Here is a 15,848-nt window from a genome sequence, read left to right on the forward strand (position 1 = left end):
CACATGAGCTGATGTGGCGCAGAGCAGCGATGAAAATGAGTCGACTTGGATATTATTAGCTCGTCTTCACTCACTGCTGATCGGCGCTGACACGGCTCAGAATCGTCTGGTAAGAACGCAGGCGGCCACGGCTCCTTCATGCAAATCATCTCAAATGTTTTCAGGCTGTTTGGCTCAGCGAGTGGCCACTTCATTTAAATTTTTAATTGTGTTTTAGTAACTGCTTTTTTTTGTTTAAATAAAGAAGGCTGCTGAGCAAAGTCCCTGATAGAAAAGACACACAGTTTAATAGACAGGACAAACAAAACCACAGTTGCAGAAACAAGCACTTTTACATTTTGAGGAATTTTGAAACACACAATTGTCTAATTTCTTATTAACGGATGATGAGGCCTGAATAAAATGAGATTCAGTTTAGATGTACTGAGACAGCACTGTTACAACAACAGTCAGGTCACACTTTATCTTACCTGTCCTGTGTTTTACAGAGAATTTTCTGGAAAATGTCCTTATTAGGATTTTTCCCCAAAGAGCAACAGTCATTAAGTTACACATACATTTGTAAGAATCAAATTGTAAATTAGCTAAGTGAAAGTTTGTAATTTTATGATTTTAATTTACAGGCACAAATATCATCTTTCTTCAGTTACCTGTTGCCCGCTGACTGACTGACTGACTGACTTCAAATTACAATTTGACATTTCCAGAAGACTGGCTGGAAAATACAGGACTAGTAAAATAAAGCTGACAATAACAGTATTACAAACTTTATCATTATCATTATTATTATTACAACATTCAGTCAAATCTCAACGCAACAGTGGAATATCCTGGTGTCACCATTATGGTCGTGTTTAGTCTGGACTTTTCTCCAACGTGGGGGGGTAACATGAGATCCATGGGTATGACGTCCCCGGGTCCATCTGTGCTACAGCTTCAGAAGCAGCACTGCATGTTTTTTAACTCTAAAGACCCTGAGTGGACACAGAACTGCATGTTTGGTTGGAGCCAGTGCCCAGTTACATCCGACGGCCCTTTAAACGTGAAACCTACAGCCGTTAGCTTAGCTTAGCATAAAGACAGGGACCAATAACAACAGCCAGCCTGCTTCTGTGCAAAGGCAGCAGGATCAGCCTTTTAGCACCTTTAAAGCTCACAAATTAACACACGATTCATGAACCAGGAAAATGACTGTCACAGCATAACGTCCATTAGTCCCAACCTGGAGGCTGCTATAAAACTTCTTGTCTTTTTTACACTTTGTTTTCCGTAGAGATCAAAGAAAGGATTCACTGTTGGACAGGTTTTGTTTGCAGGCTAAGCAAAATTAACTTTCTCCTGGCAAAATAATATTTAGTGCACAGATGCGATTAATCTTTGCATGAAATTTAAAATGAGTCAGCTGTTTTAAAACCGTGGTTCTCAACGTGGGGTCAGAGGCCCCCCAAATGGTCTTTCAGCACAAGAGGAATAATTCATTTGCATTATAATTCAATGCATACGAATGCATACGGGTTTTAAACACTTTCTGTAATTTATCATCACAAACACGTCTTATCAGATGGGGGTTGGTGGTCTAAGCTTTGAGAGTCACTGATTTAAAGGACAGAGTCGTGTTTCAAATCTTCATTAAGAGTCAGTCAGTCACTAAATAAATTCATAAAAATAATGTAAAAAAGAACAAAACCACCAGAAAAGAAATCAATCTCAACTGGAAGGAGGAGGAGAAAGACAGACAAGTAATAAAAAAATAATAAAGCCTCCACTGGGTTTGAACTTTCTTGGCACATTTATAGTCACCAGTTAAAGAAGGTACCTGAACTGACTTATGGACTTTTTAACAGCTGATGATTCGGACAGTCGACTTTCCAGGAAAAGATGGAAAACTAGTATTAAGGAAAAAAAAAAATCAAAAACAAGTGGCTACCCTTTAAATTGTTGACATTTTGTACTTCTTTAAATATCATTTGATTGCAACAGGTCTTTCTTTACACTGACAACATTTTCTTAAGACGCTTGATGCAACTGGGCACTGGCCTGCAAAAGGCATTTTCATGTACTTTGTCAAGCTGTAGTAAGCATGCACTTATGAGTTACTGATGATCAAAATGTGCGTTCAAAAGCAGAACCAGCACAACTACAATCCAGAGTGTTCCCTTTAAATGGACAGATGATGACAGTAAAAACAAAAACAGTAAACCTCCTGTCTGCGTGTGGCTGTGAAGACCACCGGTGTTCTCGTAGAGATTAACTTTCCCCTCACGCTGCACCTCAGTTTGGGGGAGAAATAAAATAAGAAAAAGAAAAAAGAAACCAGTGGCTGTCTTGAAAGGAGCAGCAGCTCTTCATTTAGCATGGTAAACAAGAAGCTTTGAAGTCAGCCATTTAAAATAGGATTTACATGAATAAATAAACCGCTCGTTGATGTGCGAGCTGCCACACTGTTCGTGAAATCGCACAAGAAGGCAGAAGGGTTCGGCTAATCGCCTGTGATGCTAACACACGTGACACTGCAAGTACTATTGGCAGTTTATAGTCTGGGAGTTATTAATAAATACCACCCACAGTATCAGTATGTCTATTTAAACCTCCCTCTGCAGCAGTCAGACATCAGCATTCATTACCTTGGGCTCCAAGGATGAATGTCTCTGCCTCATCTGATGGATGACAAACAGTGAGAGTTTATATTAAACACTTTATTGATGTCATCATTCACTCTGTCGACTCCTCTCACAAAGCTTCTCGCTCTATGAATGAACAATGAGATCATTTTTTTACGTAGATGTGCTTCACACCCTTCAGTGTTCCAAAAAAAAAAACACACACAAAAAAATAAAAAATAACAATGACCACGCACATTTCTTCGCTGGGGATGGGGCTCGACAGCGCTTCAGTGAGTTTAAATCCACAAATCTGACTTTTCATTATCTAACCTGTCAGGGAATCTCATGTGATCTCATGTGTGATGATAAAGTGATAACTGCAACCAAATTAGCCTGAGCAGCAGAATATATGATGTGAAATTAACAGCTGTAGTTAACTGTACAGTCAAATATGGAGGCTGTTACCTACAGATGAGTGCCAGCTGGAGGCTGTAACTGATGCTGTTGAGATACCATCATCATTAGATGCTTTTAAAAGGGTTTAAAAATGAAAAGCACATTTGATTCCGTTATTTTTTTGGGGGAGTTAGTTAGTTCTGCCTTTATCACACTGACAGAGAGTAAATGTATGAGCCCTGTGCGGTATATTTTTGTCCTTCCCTGAGTCGGGTTGTGGATTTTGGGAAGCAGCGTTAAAATAATGAGACTTCCCGCTGAGCTGTAGAGCTCCGAAGTGACGCATTAATGTGATTTTGTCACGAAGCCTTTGTGTCATAATAACTGATCTCAGGCTGATTAACTACTTTCATCTGTTGTAAGTGACTAACCTGAACACCGCTGCTTCACTGTCAGTTTGGACGTCCTCATTTCCGCCGTGCTAATGCCAGCAGCGTGTTTGGGGTGAGGGCTACACATTCACATTTAAATATTCATCTGCCAGGTTGAGCTGCTGAAGAGGTGTGAACAGCTGCATCTGGATAAAACAGCTGCTGTTCTTTCTGAATTTAGTCTGTTCTTTTTGCGTTTTCCCTTTAATCTGCTCAGATCAACACGAACACCAAGTGATGTAAAACAGAGTTATTACCTCTTTTGCTGGTGTGTTGTTCCTTCGCTCTCTGTTTCTGTTTGCTCTTTACTGATGTAGAACAAGGCCAGATGAAAGCTTTGATGGGATATCTGTGCGTATCGAGTGTTTTTCACTGGATCCAAAATGGACTTGGCTATGGAGACCCATCCCCAGTCCTCCCTATCAACTCTCTACCTTAATCTCTTTCTGTGCTCTGCTCGCTTCCCTCTGATGGTTACGTTTGAGTGTCGTGGATGGAGAACAGAAACGGACACCCGCAGCGCTGCCTGTCTCTGGATCAGTCTTTTCTTACATGATTGTGACAGCCACTGTTTGGTTCCATGTTCTTGGAAGACCTCTCAGACCGGCCTTTCTTCTTCATCCTCCCCGCTCCTCGGGCTTATCGGTACGGCGGCTCGGGCTGTTGAGGGTTGGGCCTGTAAAGCTGCTGAACTCTCACCGGCCGCCCGTTAGCCGGCCAGCCCCCCGGCTTAAGCTGTCCGATGTATCTGAGGCCGACAGGCTGGCCGTGTCCTGGGAGCGGGGTGCTGGGGCTGAGGATGTGGGTCTGTCCCAGCTGAGGTTCAGATGTTGGGGTACTACTTTGATGGGCTGGGGCTGAGGCAGGGGGAGACAAGGGGTAATGAGGGAGGAGGATGGCCGGCGTGAGGCCGTAGCGTACCTGGAACACTCTTAAAGGTCCTTGTGCTACAAAGCCGTTGGGCCGCTGCGGCTCCAAGTCCTTTTTCACCTCTGGGACTTTTCTCTCCTCCTTGGTTTTGCTCAGCTGCCACTTAGCTTGAGCGATTTCCTGCACCTTCTCCACCTGCGCCCGGCGGATGTGATACGTCTTCCTGGAGCTTTGGAAGGAGTCCAAGAACTCATCCAGGCCTGCGTTTCCTTCCATGAACTTCTCAAGCAGCTCCTGTGAAGCAGGGCAGACAAATAAACCAGCATCAGGAGACAGGACAACACACAAAGGGAGGTCCAACCGCAGGGAGCCGTTCAAACAAACTCTTCGAAGTATAAAGAGGATTTAATCAGCTCTGGGATGTTTACCCATGAACTCTGGCACAGTTTGGCAGCTACAACATTTCACTGTAAGAACATTTTACGCGCCTAACAATGATCCATGTGCAGCAACTGTTACATTTGGCAGCGTTTGAAAGCCGTCTGATCTGTCTGTGAAATGAGTTCCCAGGATGTGAGGAGCCGAGTCTGGATGAGCTGAGTGCTGAGAGCTGAAGTTATATTTGTGTAATAAACCATAGAAAACTTTTTAAGGCCAAACCTGATTCATTTTTCCACCAGACTGAGGCGAAAGAGCAGAAAACTATTCATGTTTTGGTAGTTTGGTTCATTAAATTCTGCATGATCACCTGAGTAAAACATGGGAGGCTTGTAGACGAAACTATTTTACAACAGAAAAAGTTCAGTCATAGTGGACATGGAAAGGAAACCAGTAGGGCAATTAGGCTAACAACAGATAAACTACACAAATAAATCCAAATTAAAATCAAATTTTAGTCAGTGCACATGAACCTGAACCTGGATCAGCTGTAGCAGAGACCTGACGGTGGATTAACTAAATCTAAAGCATTTCTTTTCATTAAAGAATGAACCCTCCTCTTCCACAATCACACAGTCACAGAGAGTTACTCTCAGCTCAGACATACAACCCATGCATTGGAAAAAGTTAATTAAATGTAAGACTCTAAATGGAGCCCAACGTGATGCTTTCTAAGACTTTCCAAGCTCTGCTGATATAGAGGCCACTTCATGCATCTCTGCTTCAGTCTGTTTTGATACACCTCAGTGACCAGATAACATCGACTTTGCAATAAGTGTGTTTCTTACAGGTTAATTAAATGAGGTTTCTAAAGTCTGGAGAAGAGAGAAAAGACAAAAACAACCACATTTCTGCTGGAGCGACCTGAACTTTAAAAGGACACAAACTTCATGGGGGCAAGTTTACACTTTATCCAACATGTCTGAGTGCACTGGACCCCTGGAGGAGCTGAATGTGTCGACTCGAACGGCCAAATCAACTGAAGCTTGACATTAAACTGACTTTTCCGCTGAGCCCTCCCCGGTGCCAGGACCAGGACTGATGCGATGTGTGAACAAAGCAGGTCATTGTCTGCTGACGCCGCGATGAGCGAGCAGGAGTGCTGATGAAGTTTCTGCACGATCTACTCAGGTGTCTTCCCCTCACCCAAATGAAACACAGCACTTCCAGGAGTGAGAACGCATCTCGCGGAGACAATCTCCTGTTGGGTGCTGGAGGTGTGAAAGGGCAACTGTCAAGTGTAGTCGACCGCCCAAACGAGCCAGACAATGTTTACAGTTCACACGTCAGGGCCGCTTCAGGGTAACATCATATTTTATTCATCCCAGCTTCCATTATGGTTTTTTTTCACACCAGTAAGGTTTATGAAACTGAAGTCTTTTTTTATAACTGGATTTTTAGCTTTTTTGTGGAAACAGTCTGAGCCCAAATGATGACCATGATGAAAATCAGTAAAATGGACCAACATCCAATTTAAAGTCCAAATAAGTCAGATTTCACAGCAACACAACATACTGTGGAAGTCAAAAACATTTTCACATAAGATAATCACTTCCATAAAAACTAGAAACTGAAGATTCTGATTGTGAAATAGCACTGATTCAACAGATTTTCTCCATCTGTTAAAAGAAACCTTCTGTGTCGTGTCAAAGATCAGGCTACTGTAAGAAAGAAAGAAACTGTGTAGAGGTGAAATATCACCAACTAGATGCAGACAATATCACAAAACAACAAACTGGACTGACTGACGTGTTTTATTCATTTCTGTCAATAAATGACATAAGGTGACCCACTAAGATGTCTTTGTTTTGTCTGACCAGCAGTTCCAGTTCACCCTCACATAAATGATTCATCGATTTTTAAAATGGCTGCCTGAGATTTTACTGTCAATTGACTAATAGATCGTTTTAGCTGTGTTCACTGTAACCTGATTTCTCCTGGTGACCCGGTTTCCTCTGAGCCTGAAAACGTACTGAACGCGCTGAAGAGCAGTTTATTTTCAGGCAGCCGGAGAGATCATTTCAAAAGCAATTTGGTTAAAAACATCTTGAGTGAAGTGCAATTTTTGTATTACACCAGTGTTGTGCTGTGTATATATAAGATAAAAAGCCTTGAGAAAATGGGAAACAAATGCAGTTTTTGGATTTTTCCTTCTTGTATTTGTCAACAGACATTAATATAGTTCCTGATCACACACAGGTGCTTTACAGAATAAAAGCCTGATTGGGAGACAATAATAAAAGTTTTACCTAATCAGAGTGCATGATTAAATGAAGATGGGTAAATAGAGCAGTTAGCTTCTTTTTAAAGAGACTGAATGTGTCTCTAAACACCATCTTCCCCTTCCCAGACATAGTTTTCAATCTAACCGACTCTTTCCCGCTAAAGATTTAATTCTTTAAAAGCAGCTCAGTAATGTACAGTTTCCCTTCAGTAATTCCATAACAGCTGGGTGATGCAACATTTTCTGGGTTTCTTTGCCTTTATTCCGATGATATTCGGTGGCAGACAGGAGGGCAATGACATGCAGCATGGGTCGTGTGTTGGAGTCGAACCCAGAAAAATGTGGCATGAGCGCCAACCACTCGCCCACCCGCACTGCTAGGTGATATAACTTTTACAGCAGCCATTACTCAGACAGAAGTAAAACGTGCACATGTTACAGATTACCACCAATTTACTGCTCCAGTTTTGCGTCAACAGATCTTGTTTGTGGGACTCACTGGAAATGAGCGGCAGGTAATATCACCCGGTGCGACGGTGTTTTCACTGTTTTTATGGCTCAGAAGAGTAAGATCCATCAGCCTATAGACAAACAGAGTACTTGTTATGACTGGAGAATAAACTTGAGAGCAGATGTTTGTTGGGGTGTAAATTCTCCTCATTGGCTGGTCCTCAATCAGGCATCACTCGCCTTGGTCAACAGCATCATGTGATTGGCAGAGTTTGTGGTTTATTGGCTCTCCTCCCACAGCATCCCCCCCCCCACAGTGTTGTGTGAGATTCTCCATCTGGTGTGGACGCCATTAAATAACCTCAGATTGTGAGTTTATTGGTCTTGCTGTCAATACACAACAGATGTTCCCAGGTGGGGGGTTGTTTATTTTCGTGTGTGGTAGACAAACAAGAATTCTACATAGAAGTGTTATGTGCTTACTTTGTGATGCAACATAAATGTGTAAGTGTGTCAAATCAAATAAAGAGGAAGCAGAAAAGCAGACAAACGTTAACAATCATTAATATTAAACTTCCTGCTTCGTTGACGATCTGGTCACTTGTTTGACTATTAACCATGACTAGATTTTTACCTTCAGAAAATAACATCTTTTGTCAGTGTTTTGAGACTGATGCTTCATGAAACACCTCTTCTTCCAGTTTTAACTGCAGAAATATCCCTCAACTACATCTGAGCAGTATCTTATTAATCTGGTTTTAATTGGTAATTATGAAGGTTATGAAAGAATAAATGGAAAATTCAACTACTGATCATTTATCATTTACCAGGTGACAGAAAATTAACTGGCCACTGCTTTGATTGATTGAATGATTTATCATTTCAAGTTTAGTACCAAGATACAGAATATTTACTGGTATTTCTTTTTTCATTTGAGTTGAATAGCAGCAAACTGAGTATATCTGTGTTTTTGGACTGCTTCTCATACAAAATAAGACCGCACATACCATTTCCACATGTTCCTTTGGCATTTGGGGCTATATTCAGTGCTGAGCAAGCTTTGCTTTTGGCAGCTATCATATAAAAATCAGCCTTGCGCAAATAAAATATAATATGAACATAAAGCAACAAATAATACTAAGTTAATACATTTTGAGGAAACAGAGTTTCATCAAATCATAAGCTGTCGATGATCTCTCAGTCCTTAAAGGGATGTTTGCTGCTTCAAGCGACAATAACTTTAATATATTTTTATTGCCTGTAATGAATTTCCTTCTGTACAGATGGACTGCACAGTCCTGTCTCTGATGTTGTCTTTGTTTTGATCCATAGATGAGGATGCAACTTTGCCCTGAAGAGTTTTCATCAGTCTCAGTTTATGTTAACATATCATATCCTAATTAAAACTCAGTTTTTATTACTCCACCTTTGCCACAGTATCTATATCCACAGGAACCTGATCTGTTAAATCGCATAAACAGAGAATGAGGTTTCTTTTAATAGATTAAGGAAGTGAGAGAGTCCCAGTTCTACAGCAAGATTCCTACAGGGGAAATCCTTAATTACTGGGCCTTAAATCCAGTGAACTAGTGTGTGAATGACAGACCACAACAGAGAACACCAGCCTCCCCTTGGCTGCAGTCCGGCAGCTTTAAGACATCATCAGCAAGCCCTTGAAAACACGAGGCTATGAACTCGAGTTGAAGCCTAAATCAGCCTGATCCATTCATTGCCCCTGGCTCAGCTCAGCTCTGCAACAATAAAGTAACAAGTTCCTTCTAAAGGCTAAAGGGGGTGGGGGTTGAACTGCAATGACCCCGTTAGGAGCAATTCAACAAAGCTCCGGGGACAACAATCGGTTTGAATTCATCCCTTTGCTCATGTTGGTACCTGACGATGAATCTTTCTAATAAAGGAAGGCTGCCTCACTTAAGGCAACAGAATTAAAAAAATAAAAATAAATAAATAATATTGTTGGCCGCAATCTTCAAAGGAAAGGATTTCCGTCTGACACACACACATGCACACAGAAACGTCTTAGATCAAGATACAAGATAGCGAGACTGCAAGTCTTTGTTTTTGTCACAGAGCTTTGGCTTAAGGTACACCTACTCATAGAGGCATGCCAGTTTAAGGATTATTTCATCATGAAAATGCTATAATGACTGAGGAGTTGATACAAAGCACAGCTTCTGTTCAACACCCAGTGTTACGTTCCTCCCCAGGTGTTTTCTGAGCATTCATGCAGCGTGGCGTTGTTGGGCTGGTAAAGGATGCACCGTAATCAATCAGCGGACGGATGTTTTAATGGCTCATGGAGTCATAGAGGTATTGATTGGAGCCATGTGAGGTGGGGGAGGTGAGCTGAGTGGATCAATCTGAGCCTGTGGCAGCAGCAGCAGTAGTGGAGGTTTCATCTGTGAACAAGACTCCCTCACCGTTCCGATCAAGGCCAAAGGAAACATGAGGGATTTAAACAGGAGATGTGCATCACGTTCACAGGAGTGAATGTTATGAATTACTGTGAGATCACAGCTCCAGGTTTCTGTATCTGGTGTAGACCATAAAGAGAAAGATGAATCATCAAGCCGCTCAAAAATAAACGCTGGTTCTACTCCAACAGACGTCCTCATGTATACTTTGAGATATTCCTGTTATGCACTATGTAAACATCAAACACTGACAGTATAAAACCACGGATTTCAATTTTAAAGTCCAACTGACATTAAATTCCAGCAATCTGTTTAATATTCTTTGTATATTTTCTATCCTTTAGCTTCAAATTCTCTGACTGGGTGGGTCATTGATGGCTAATTAATTCATTTTAAAACACAGCATAATGGATGGACTGATATTGAACAAAACCTCCACCGTGCGTTGCAAATTGTTTGTGGCCATGCACATGTGTGCTGTTTTTATATTTAATCTGGACAAATTGAACAGCTCGTGAAATACTGAAGATTAAACATATTTTTCTTGGTACAAGTGAACAGCTCCAGCTGTTCATTAAGAAAACATCACATTTTGATCATGGAATATGAATGAAGCGTTGATCAAACAAAATGAGCTTAAAACAAAACATTTCTTTAACCCCTGTAGTAAATTAATATTTCTATAAAAATAAATAATTATGGATGTATATTGATATCCTATTAGTCAACGAAGCATATCAAGAGCTGTGGTTTGTTTTTGGCTGCAGACCTGTTTCCTGTCTCTTTCTCTCTGCGCTTTCATTAATCACATAAAAACAAAAATGCCAGAAAATGATTCTGGGTTTTATTAAAACCCAGCTATAATCCACCATGAGCCAAATGAGCATGCGATCGGGACAGCTGCTCTCAGGGACGGTCAAATCAAAAATAAACAATGTCTCTGACGATATTTGAAGAACATGCAATTTAGATATATTGTTTTCTTTGTCCAGCTACAGCACACACCAGATGAGGTCCACTGATGTCTATCCATTATGAATGAGGGAGGAGAGTAAAAAAAAAAAAAAAAAAAAAAAAAAAAAACAGTCTGTGTGAGTTTGTGTGTGTGCGTTGCCTGTGCACAGGACTTGTCATGTCTGTACATGCATGTGAGAATATCAGTGCAGCTTTATGATGGAAATCTACAAGCGACTGTCAGAGAGCATGTTCAGGTGAAAACATGACTATGAGCTTTTGTGCCGCGTTGTTTGTTCTGTCGTTGAAGTGAAGCTTCGATTGTGATCTCATTATGAACCTCAATTCATCATCTTATACCTCGGAGTATCAGAGTGTCTGAAAAGAGGTGAAATATTTTGTCATAGGCTGGTGGGGGTCTGATGACATTCCTGGAGAATGTAAATCGTGTTTTTCTGACTGTTTAGATTGAGGTCTGTGGACGAGCCACACTGAGTGGGATTTTGTTTTCCAAAAAACGAGGCTGCTGTTGAGTTTTTGTTTTTTGTTTTTTTTTTCCCCAATACTTGTAGCACCACCAACAAAATGTGTATCTCTCTTCTGCTGTGGTGTAGGCAGACATAACAAAACCCTCTGCATATAAAACCAAAGCTCCAGTCTCTTCATGGTTTGATAGTACTGAGGTTTTGTTATGAATTTACACTGTAATGTAGAAGCCAAGAAGGAAAATTAATATCTACGCTAAGCTCCTCATGTGAGCATGTGATGTGTTCGGGCCTGGTGATTATCACTTTGGAACATTTTGCCTGTACGTGACATAAGGTTGTACATTTCTGGTTTGAAATCAGCCCTGGGATCCCTTAAACGAACTGTTTGGAAACATTTTGGAAAACATTTCCTTTGAATAGAAAGATTGATCCCACTGTCACCGGGGGAGGGGGGGACTGCCAGCCCGGGTGGTTTGGCTGTAAGTGTGAGACCATTAAGACGCACACTTCATTCTCCTTTTGAGACTGAATCTGATAACGTTCTTAGACAATTTGGCTGGCAAATTCCTGGAAGGGAAACAGCATTCTGGAAAACGCATTTTCTTTTGTTTTTATCTTTGTTTTGTAGCTGCTATTTTAGTTCACAGCGTTATTAAAGTCGTGGTTGGGACAATTGTGACGATTCAGGAAAGCTGCCGGCCAGCGATGTGCTCATTTTCCAGCCATATAGAAATCCTAAAACAAAGACAATGATGATAATTTCTCAGCTTAACCAACCTGTGACCCTTTAGATCGCCGTGTCGGTCAGAAAAATAGATTAATGGGAGTACTTTTATCTACTGAAACTCCAAGAGAAATCTACTCTTTCAGCCCTTCTCTCCTTAGAGCTGTCACATCTAAAGGGAGAAATGACAGAACACGTGTACAACAGAGCGTGTGTGTGTGTGTGTGTGTGTGTAAAAGGGTTTCTACAGAAGTTATGAAGGATGTAGTTAGTTTCTAAGATGTTCCTTGTGTCTTTAGGGATCAGATTGCACAGAAGTGGGTGGGCTGTCAGCTAGACTGCAGGCTTTTCAGGACTCATCCACAACAGTGCTGCCAACATGAAGAAAGACAGCTTTATTCTCAGCAAGAACAAGAGAAAAAGGCGGCAGTTTGGGGGCTTTTGTTTTTGTTTAGTGTTGTCTTTTTACCTCTGAATGCTCTTCAGCTCGTGCCACCTCTTCCTGCAGGAGGTTCTGCACCGTCTGCAGGCTGTGCTTCTGGACACGAGTGTCTGCAATGACAAAGAAACATCACTGATGCATACTGAGGGAGGGAAGGAGGGAGGTGAGGTATGACTTCACTGGAAGAACAATCCAGTAACCAAGTAACGGCAGCAGTGAAAATGATTTTCCAAATCACAAAAGAGCCTTCAGGGTATGTGCTGACGAGGAGATGGTGGTGATGGGCTGGACAGTTGTTGGTCAGAAAAAAGGAAAAGCGAGGGCTGTAAATATTCAACGTTGAGCTATTTTGGGAAGCTGGTCTTAGTTTGGTTTGACCACATACGCTCCTTTTTACAACCTCCTCATATTACGTCCCTTTGGATTTTCTCTAAATAATCTATAAAGCTCCAACAAATGAATGCTTCAGGATAAATCACCTTAACATTGTGCTTATTGCTGATGGACACACATACATATAAAGGATCTTTGAATTATTTATGTTCACGTCAATACAATTAAAAATGCAGAAAGACTTAAAAAAGAAAAGAAAAAGCCTCAAATACAATCTGCCACAGAAGTGCCAACCAGCTCCTTTATCAACATTATATCAGGAAAGAAACTGATGACTGACGATCATTTTTTGTCATTGTGACACATTTGATCAGCAGCCTGAGAAGAGACAGCGACGCAGATTTTTTTGTTGAAGAAAAACTCACTTTTTTGCGCTCAAATTGGATCTTATGCTTGGAGGGTTTCATTTATATAAGTTATACATCCGCAGATGCTCTGTAAATAGGAACAGCTCATAGATAATTTGGCATACTTTAAATGGTGCCAATACAAATACTGCCTAAATCATGGCAATACAGTGAGAAAACCCCTGTAATAAAGGGATAAAATACCCAGGAACATAAATTATTTTAGAAAATCTAAGAATATTTATTCTGCCAAGTACAACATTGAAGGCAATGAAAGTAAGACCAAAGTTTTAATAAAATGAAATGCCTCATTAAGACGAGGCTTTTAATTGGATTTCTTGTTGCTCCGTGTTTACTTATGTCATAATCCATGAGCATAATACTGGCTCACATACAGGAAGCACCACTAATGCCATGTCTAACCGACACCCACCTTATGCAAGCAGAAATGTGCACATCTTGCCTGATTAATATGTATGAGGTACAGCGCTCTCACACAGCATGTGTTCACCTCCTGGGGACGGCGGTTGGTCATCATTATGAACAGGCTTGACCTGGCTGACTGCAAAGTGTCTCTTGTCGCCGCAAGAACCGCTGTGACAACCACGCTAACCCCCCACAAGTCAGGCTGGGTTCAGTGGAAACCGGGGGGCAAATAAAGGTCACAGTAATGACTCTAATAACTCTTAAGCCCTCAGGGGAAATCTCCACCCTCCGACACACATCTCAACAGATATAGAGAAAATGGACAATGTGCTCAGGCAGCTGCCTTTTCACTCAAGACGCTCTTCTTTAAATGCTTGTCACTGATGTACGGTGGTGCAGTTCAACGGTCAAATAATTCATCCAGATCTATAAAGGATATAAATTCACTTTAAAGAGAAGAAGCTTCCTGAGGGGAAAAAATGGCTGCAGCAAACCTTTTCCTAATACCGTCCATTACATTCTGCTTACTGTCAGACTGCCACCTTAGCATTAATAACCTGTTATTCCAGCGTTCTGGTCACTGTTGTATGAATATTAACCCTGCTGTGGTAAAAAAGCAGGCGCACACTAAGAGGAGGGCTTGTTCATGACCTCACACAGTACATGTTGGGAGATGGGGGTGTAATGTGAGGTGACAGCCAGGAAAACAAATACTCCTGGAGCAGCTGTATGTGCCCTACATTTTAGAAGTTGGGAAGTGATGTGGAGAAGGGGGTTGGGGTGGTGTGGAGCTGCTGGAGGCCAATGCTGTGAAGAGCTGTGCTATCGAGTGAATGGTGTCTGTAAAGGAGTAACACGTTTTGCCTGGGAGCAAGTATGAGACGATGAGTGGAGGCGAACGTGCACGGCTGCTGCCTGAGAGAGGAAACAGTGTGGGAGTCTGTTTGACTGTAAAATGTTTCCTAAAAAGTTTCTTGACAAACTGACCAGCCCTATCAAAAACTGGAAACAGAAACAAAACCTCAAGGCAACATACTGACTATAAAACTGGATATTTATTTAGCTGATCTCTGAGATATGCTGGAATTTATCCATTTGGTTCGAAATTTTGTTAATCAGGGTGATCAGGGGAGAGTTAGATATTTATTTTACTGTAAAATCCATTTAGAAATGGGATCCCATTCATGTTCCTTCTCTTGCCCTTTGATGTCAACTGTACTTTTGTCTGTTGTCAGCTTCGATTTCATGTATCTGGTGCAGAAACCCAGCTCTGAGACTGGACCGACAGAATCATCTGCGTATTCAAAAATCATCTGGCTGAGATGTGACAAGTCGGCTGTTAGTGAAAAGCCGAGGATACTGCACTGACGATCAAATAATCAGATTGAACATCAGGGCTTCAACATTCCCCGAGCCGCGGCTGTCAAGGTGTCTGGTCTGGTCAAGTTCAGAGTCAGCACTAAAAATCCCCCACAGTGATCTAAAACAATGACCCGTCAAGACCCGTGTTCTTGGAAGACACTGATCGATGTGACGGTTACTGTGAATGCACGGCGGGCTGAGCAGCAACCTCCCAGCAAACAGCTGATGCCAACATGTTAATAGAGCCTGGCGAGGCTTTCCAGCCTCCTCCGGCACACAATGGGATACAATACAGCAGGAATTCATCTGTCATAGGACTGCCAATTGTATAAAGAAGCTGAAATGGGCCTATTATTGGCCTCACTGTCTTTTTCTCATCACCAGTTTGTGTCATAATTTGTATCCTCGCTGCAGCAGCCTCATGTCATAGGTGTGTCCGATTCTCCATCGAGTGAATGCTGGCACAGGCAGTTTCTTATCACGATAGGATTCAAAAGAAGTGACTGTTCCATAACTGTAATTTTACAGAATGATTTTACATAACAACTACACGGGTGTGCAGAGCTTTGCATTAATCTCAGAGGCATTGTTATTCCACTGACATCCACTGGCAGTGCTTTTCATGTGCAACACTGTGAAAGCATTCATAGTGAGAGGAAGCATCCTTATTGTTAGAGAGGAAGGGGGAAAAAAAAAAAAAAAGAACACCCGAATCAACAAATTCACCATCAAGAATCTTGTCATCATCCATATTCACTCTATATATATATATATATATATATATATATATATATATATATATATACTCTGTTGAAAATAATAGCTATTGGTAATAGAGAATACATCTTTTTGCCATCATTGCAAAACC

The 15,848-nt window shown here is 41.4% G+C and overlaps 1 protein-coding gene across 1 annotated transcript in view; it reads right to left on the minus strand.

Annotated features, from left to right (window-relative positions):
• Positions 1-684: 684 nt before the first annotated feature.
• vps37d (VPS37D subunit of ESCRT-I) overlaps positions 685-15,848 on the minus strand; it is a 28,040-nt gene continuing 12,876 nt past the window's right edge. Inside the window, exons 3-4 of the mRNA XM_029519954.1 lie at positions 12,480-12,562; positions 685-4,594 (exon numbers count right to left, since the gene is read on the minus strand). Coding sequence (XP_029375814.1) covers positions 4,070-4,594; positions 12,480-12,562 — 608 coding nt within the window. The 3' untranslated portion in view covers positions 685-4,069. The remainder of the gene's footprint in view (positions 4,595-12,479; positions 12,563-15,848) is intronic.

Source organism: Echeneis naucrates, chromosome 14 (genome assembly GCF_900963305.1).
Source record: "Echeneis naucrates chromosome 14, fEcheNa1.1, whole genome shotgun sequence".
Taxonomy (NCBI): domain Eukaryota; kingdom Metazoa; phylum Chordata; class Actinopteri; order Carangiformes; family Echeneidae; genus Echeneis; species Echeneis naucrates.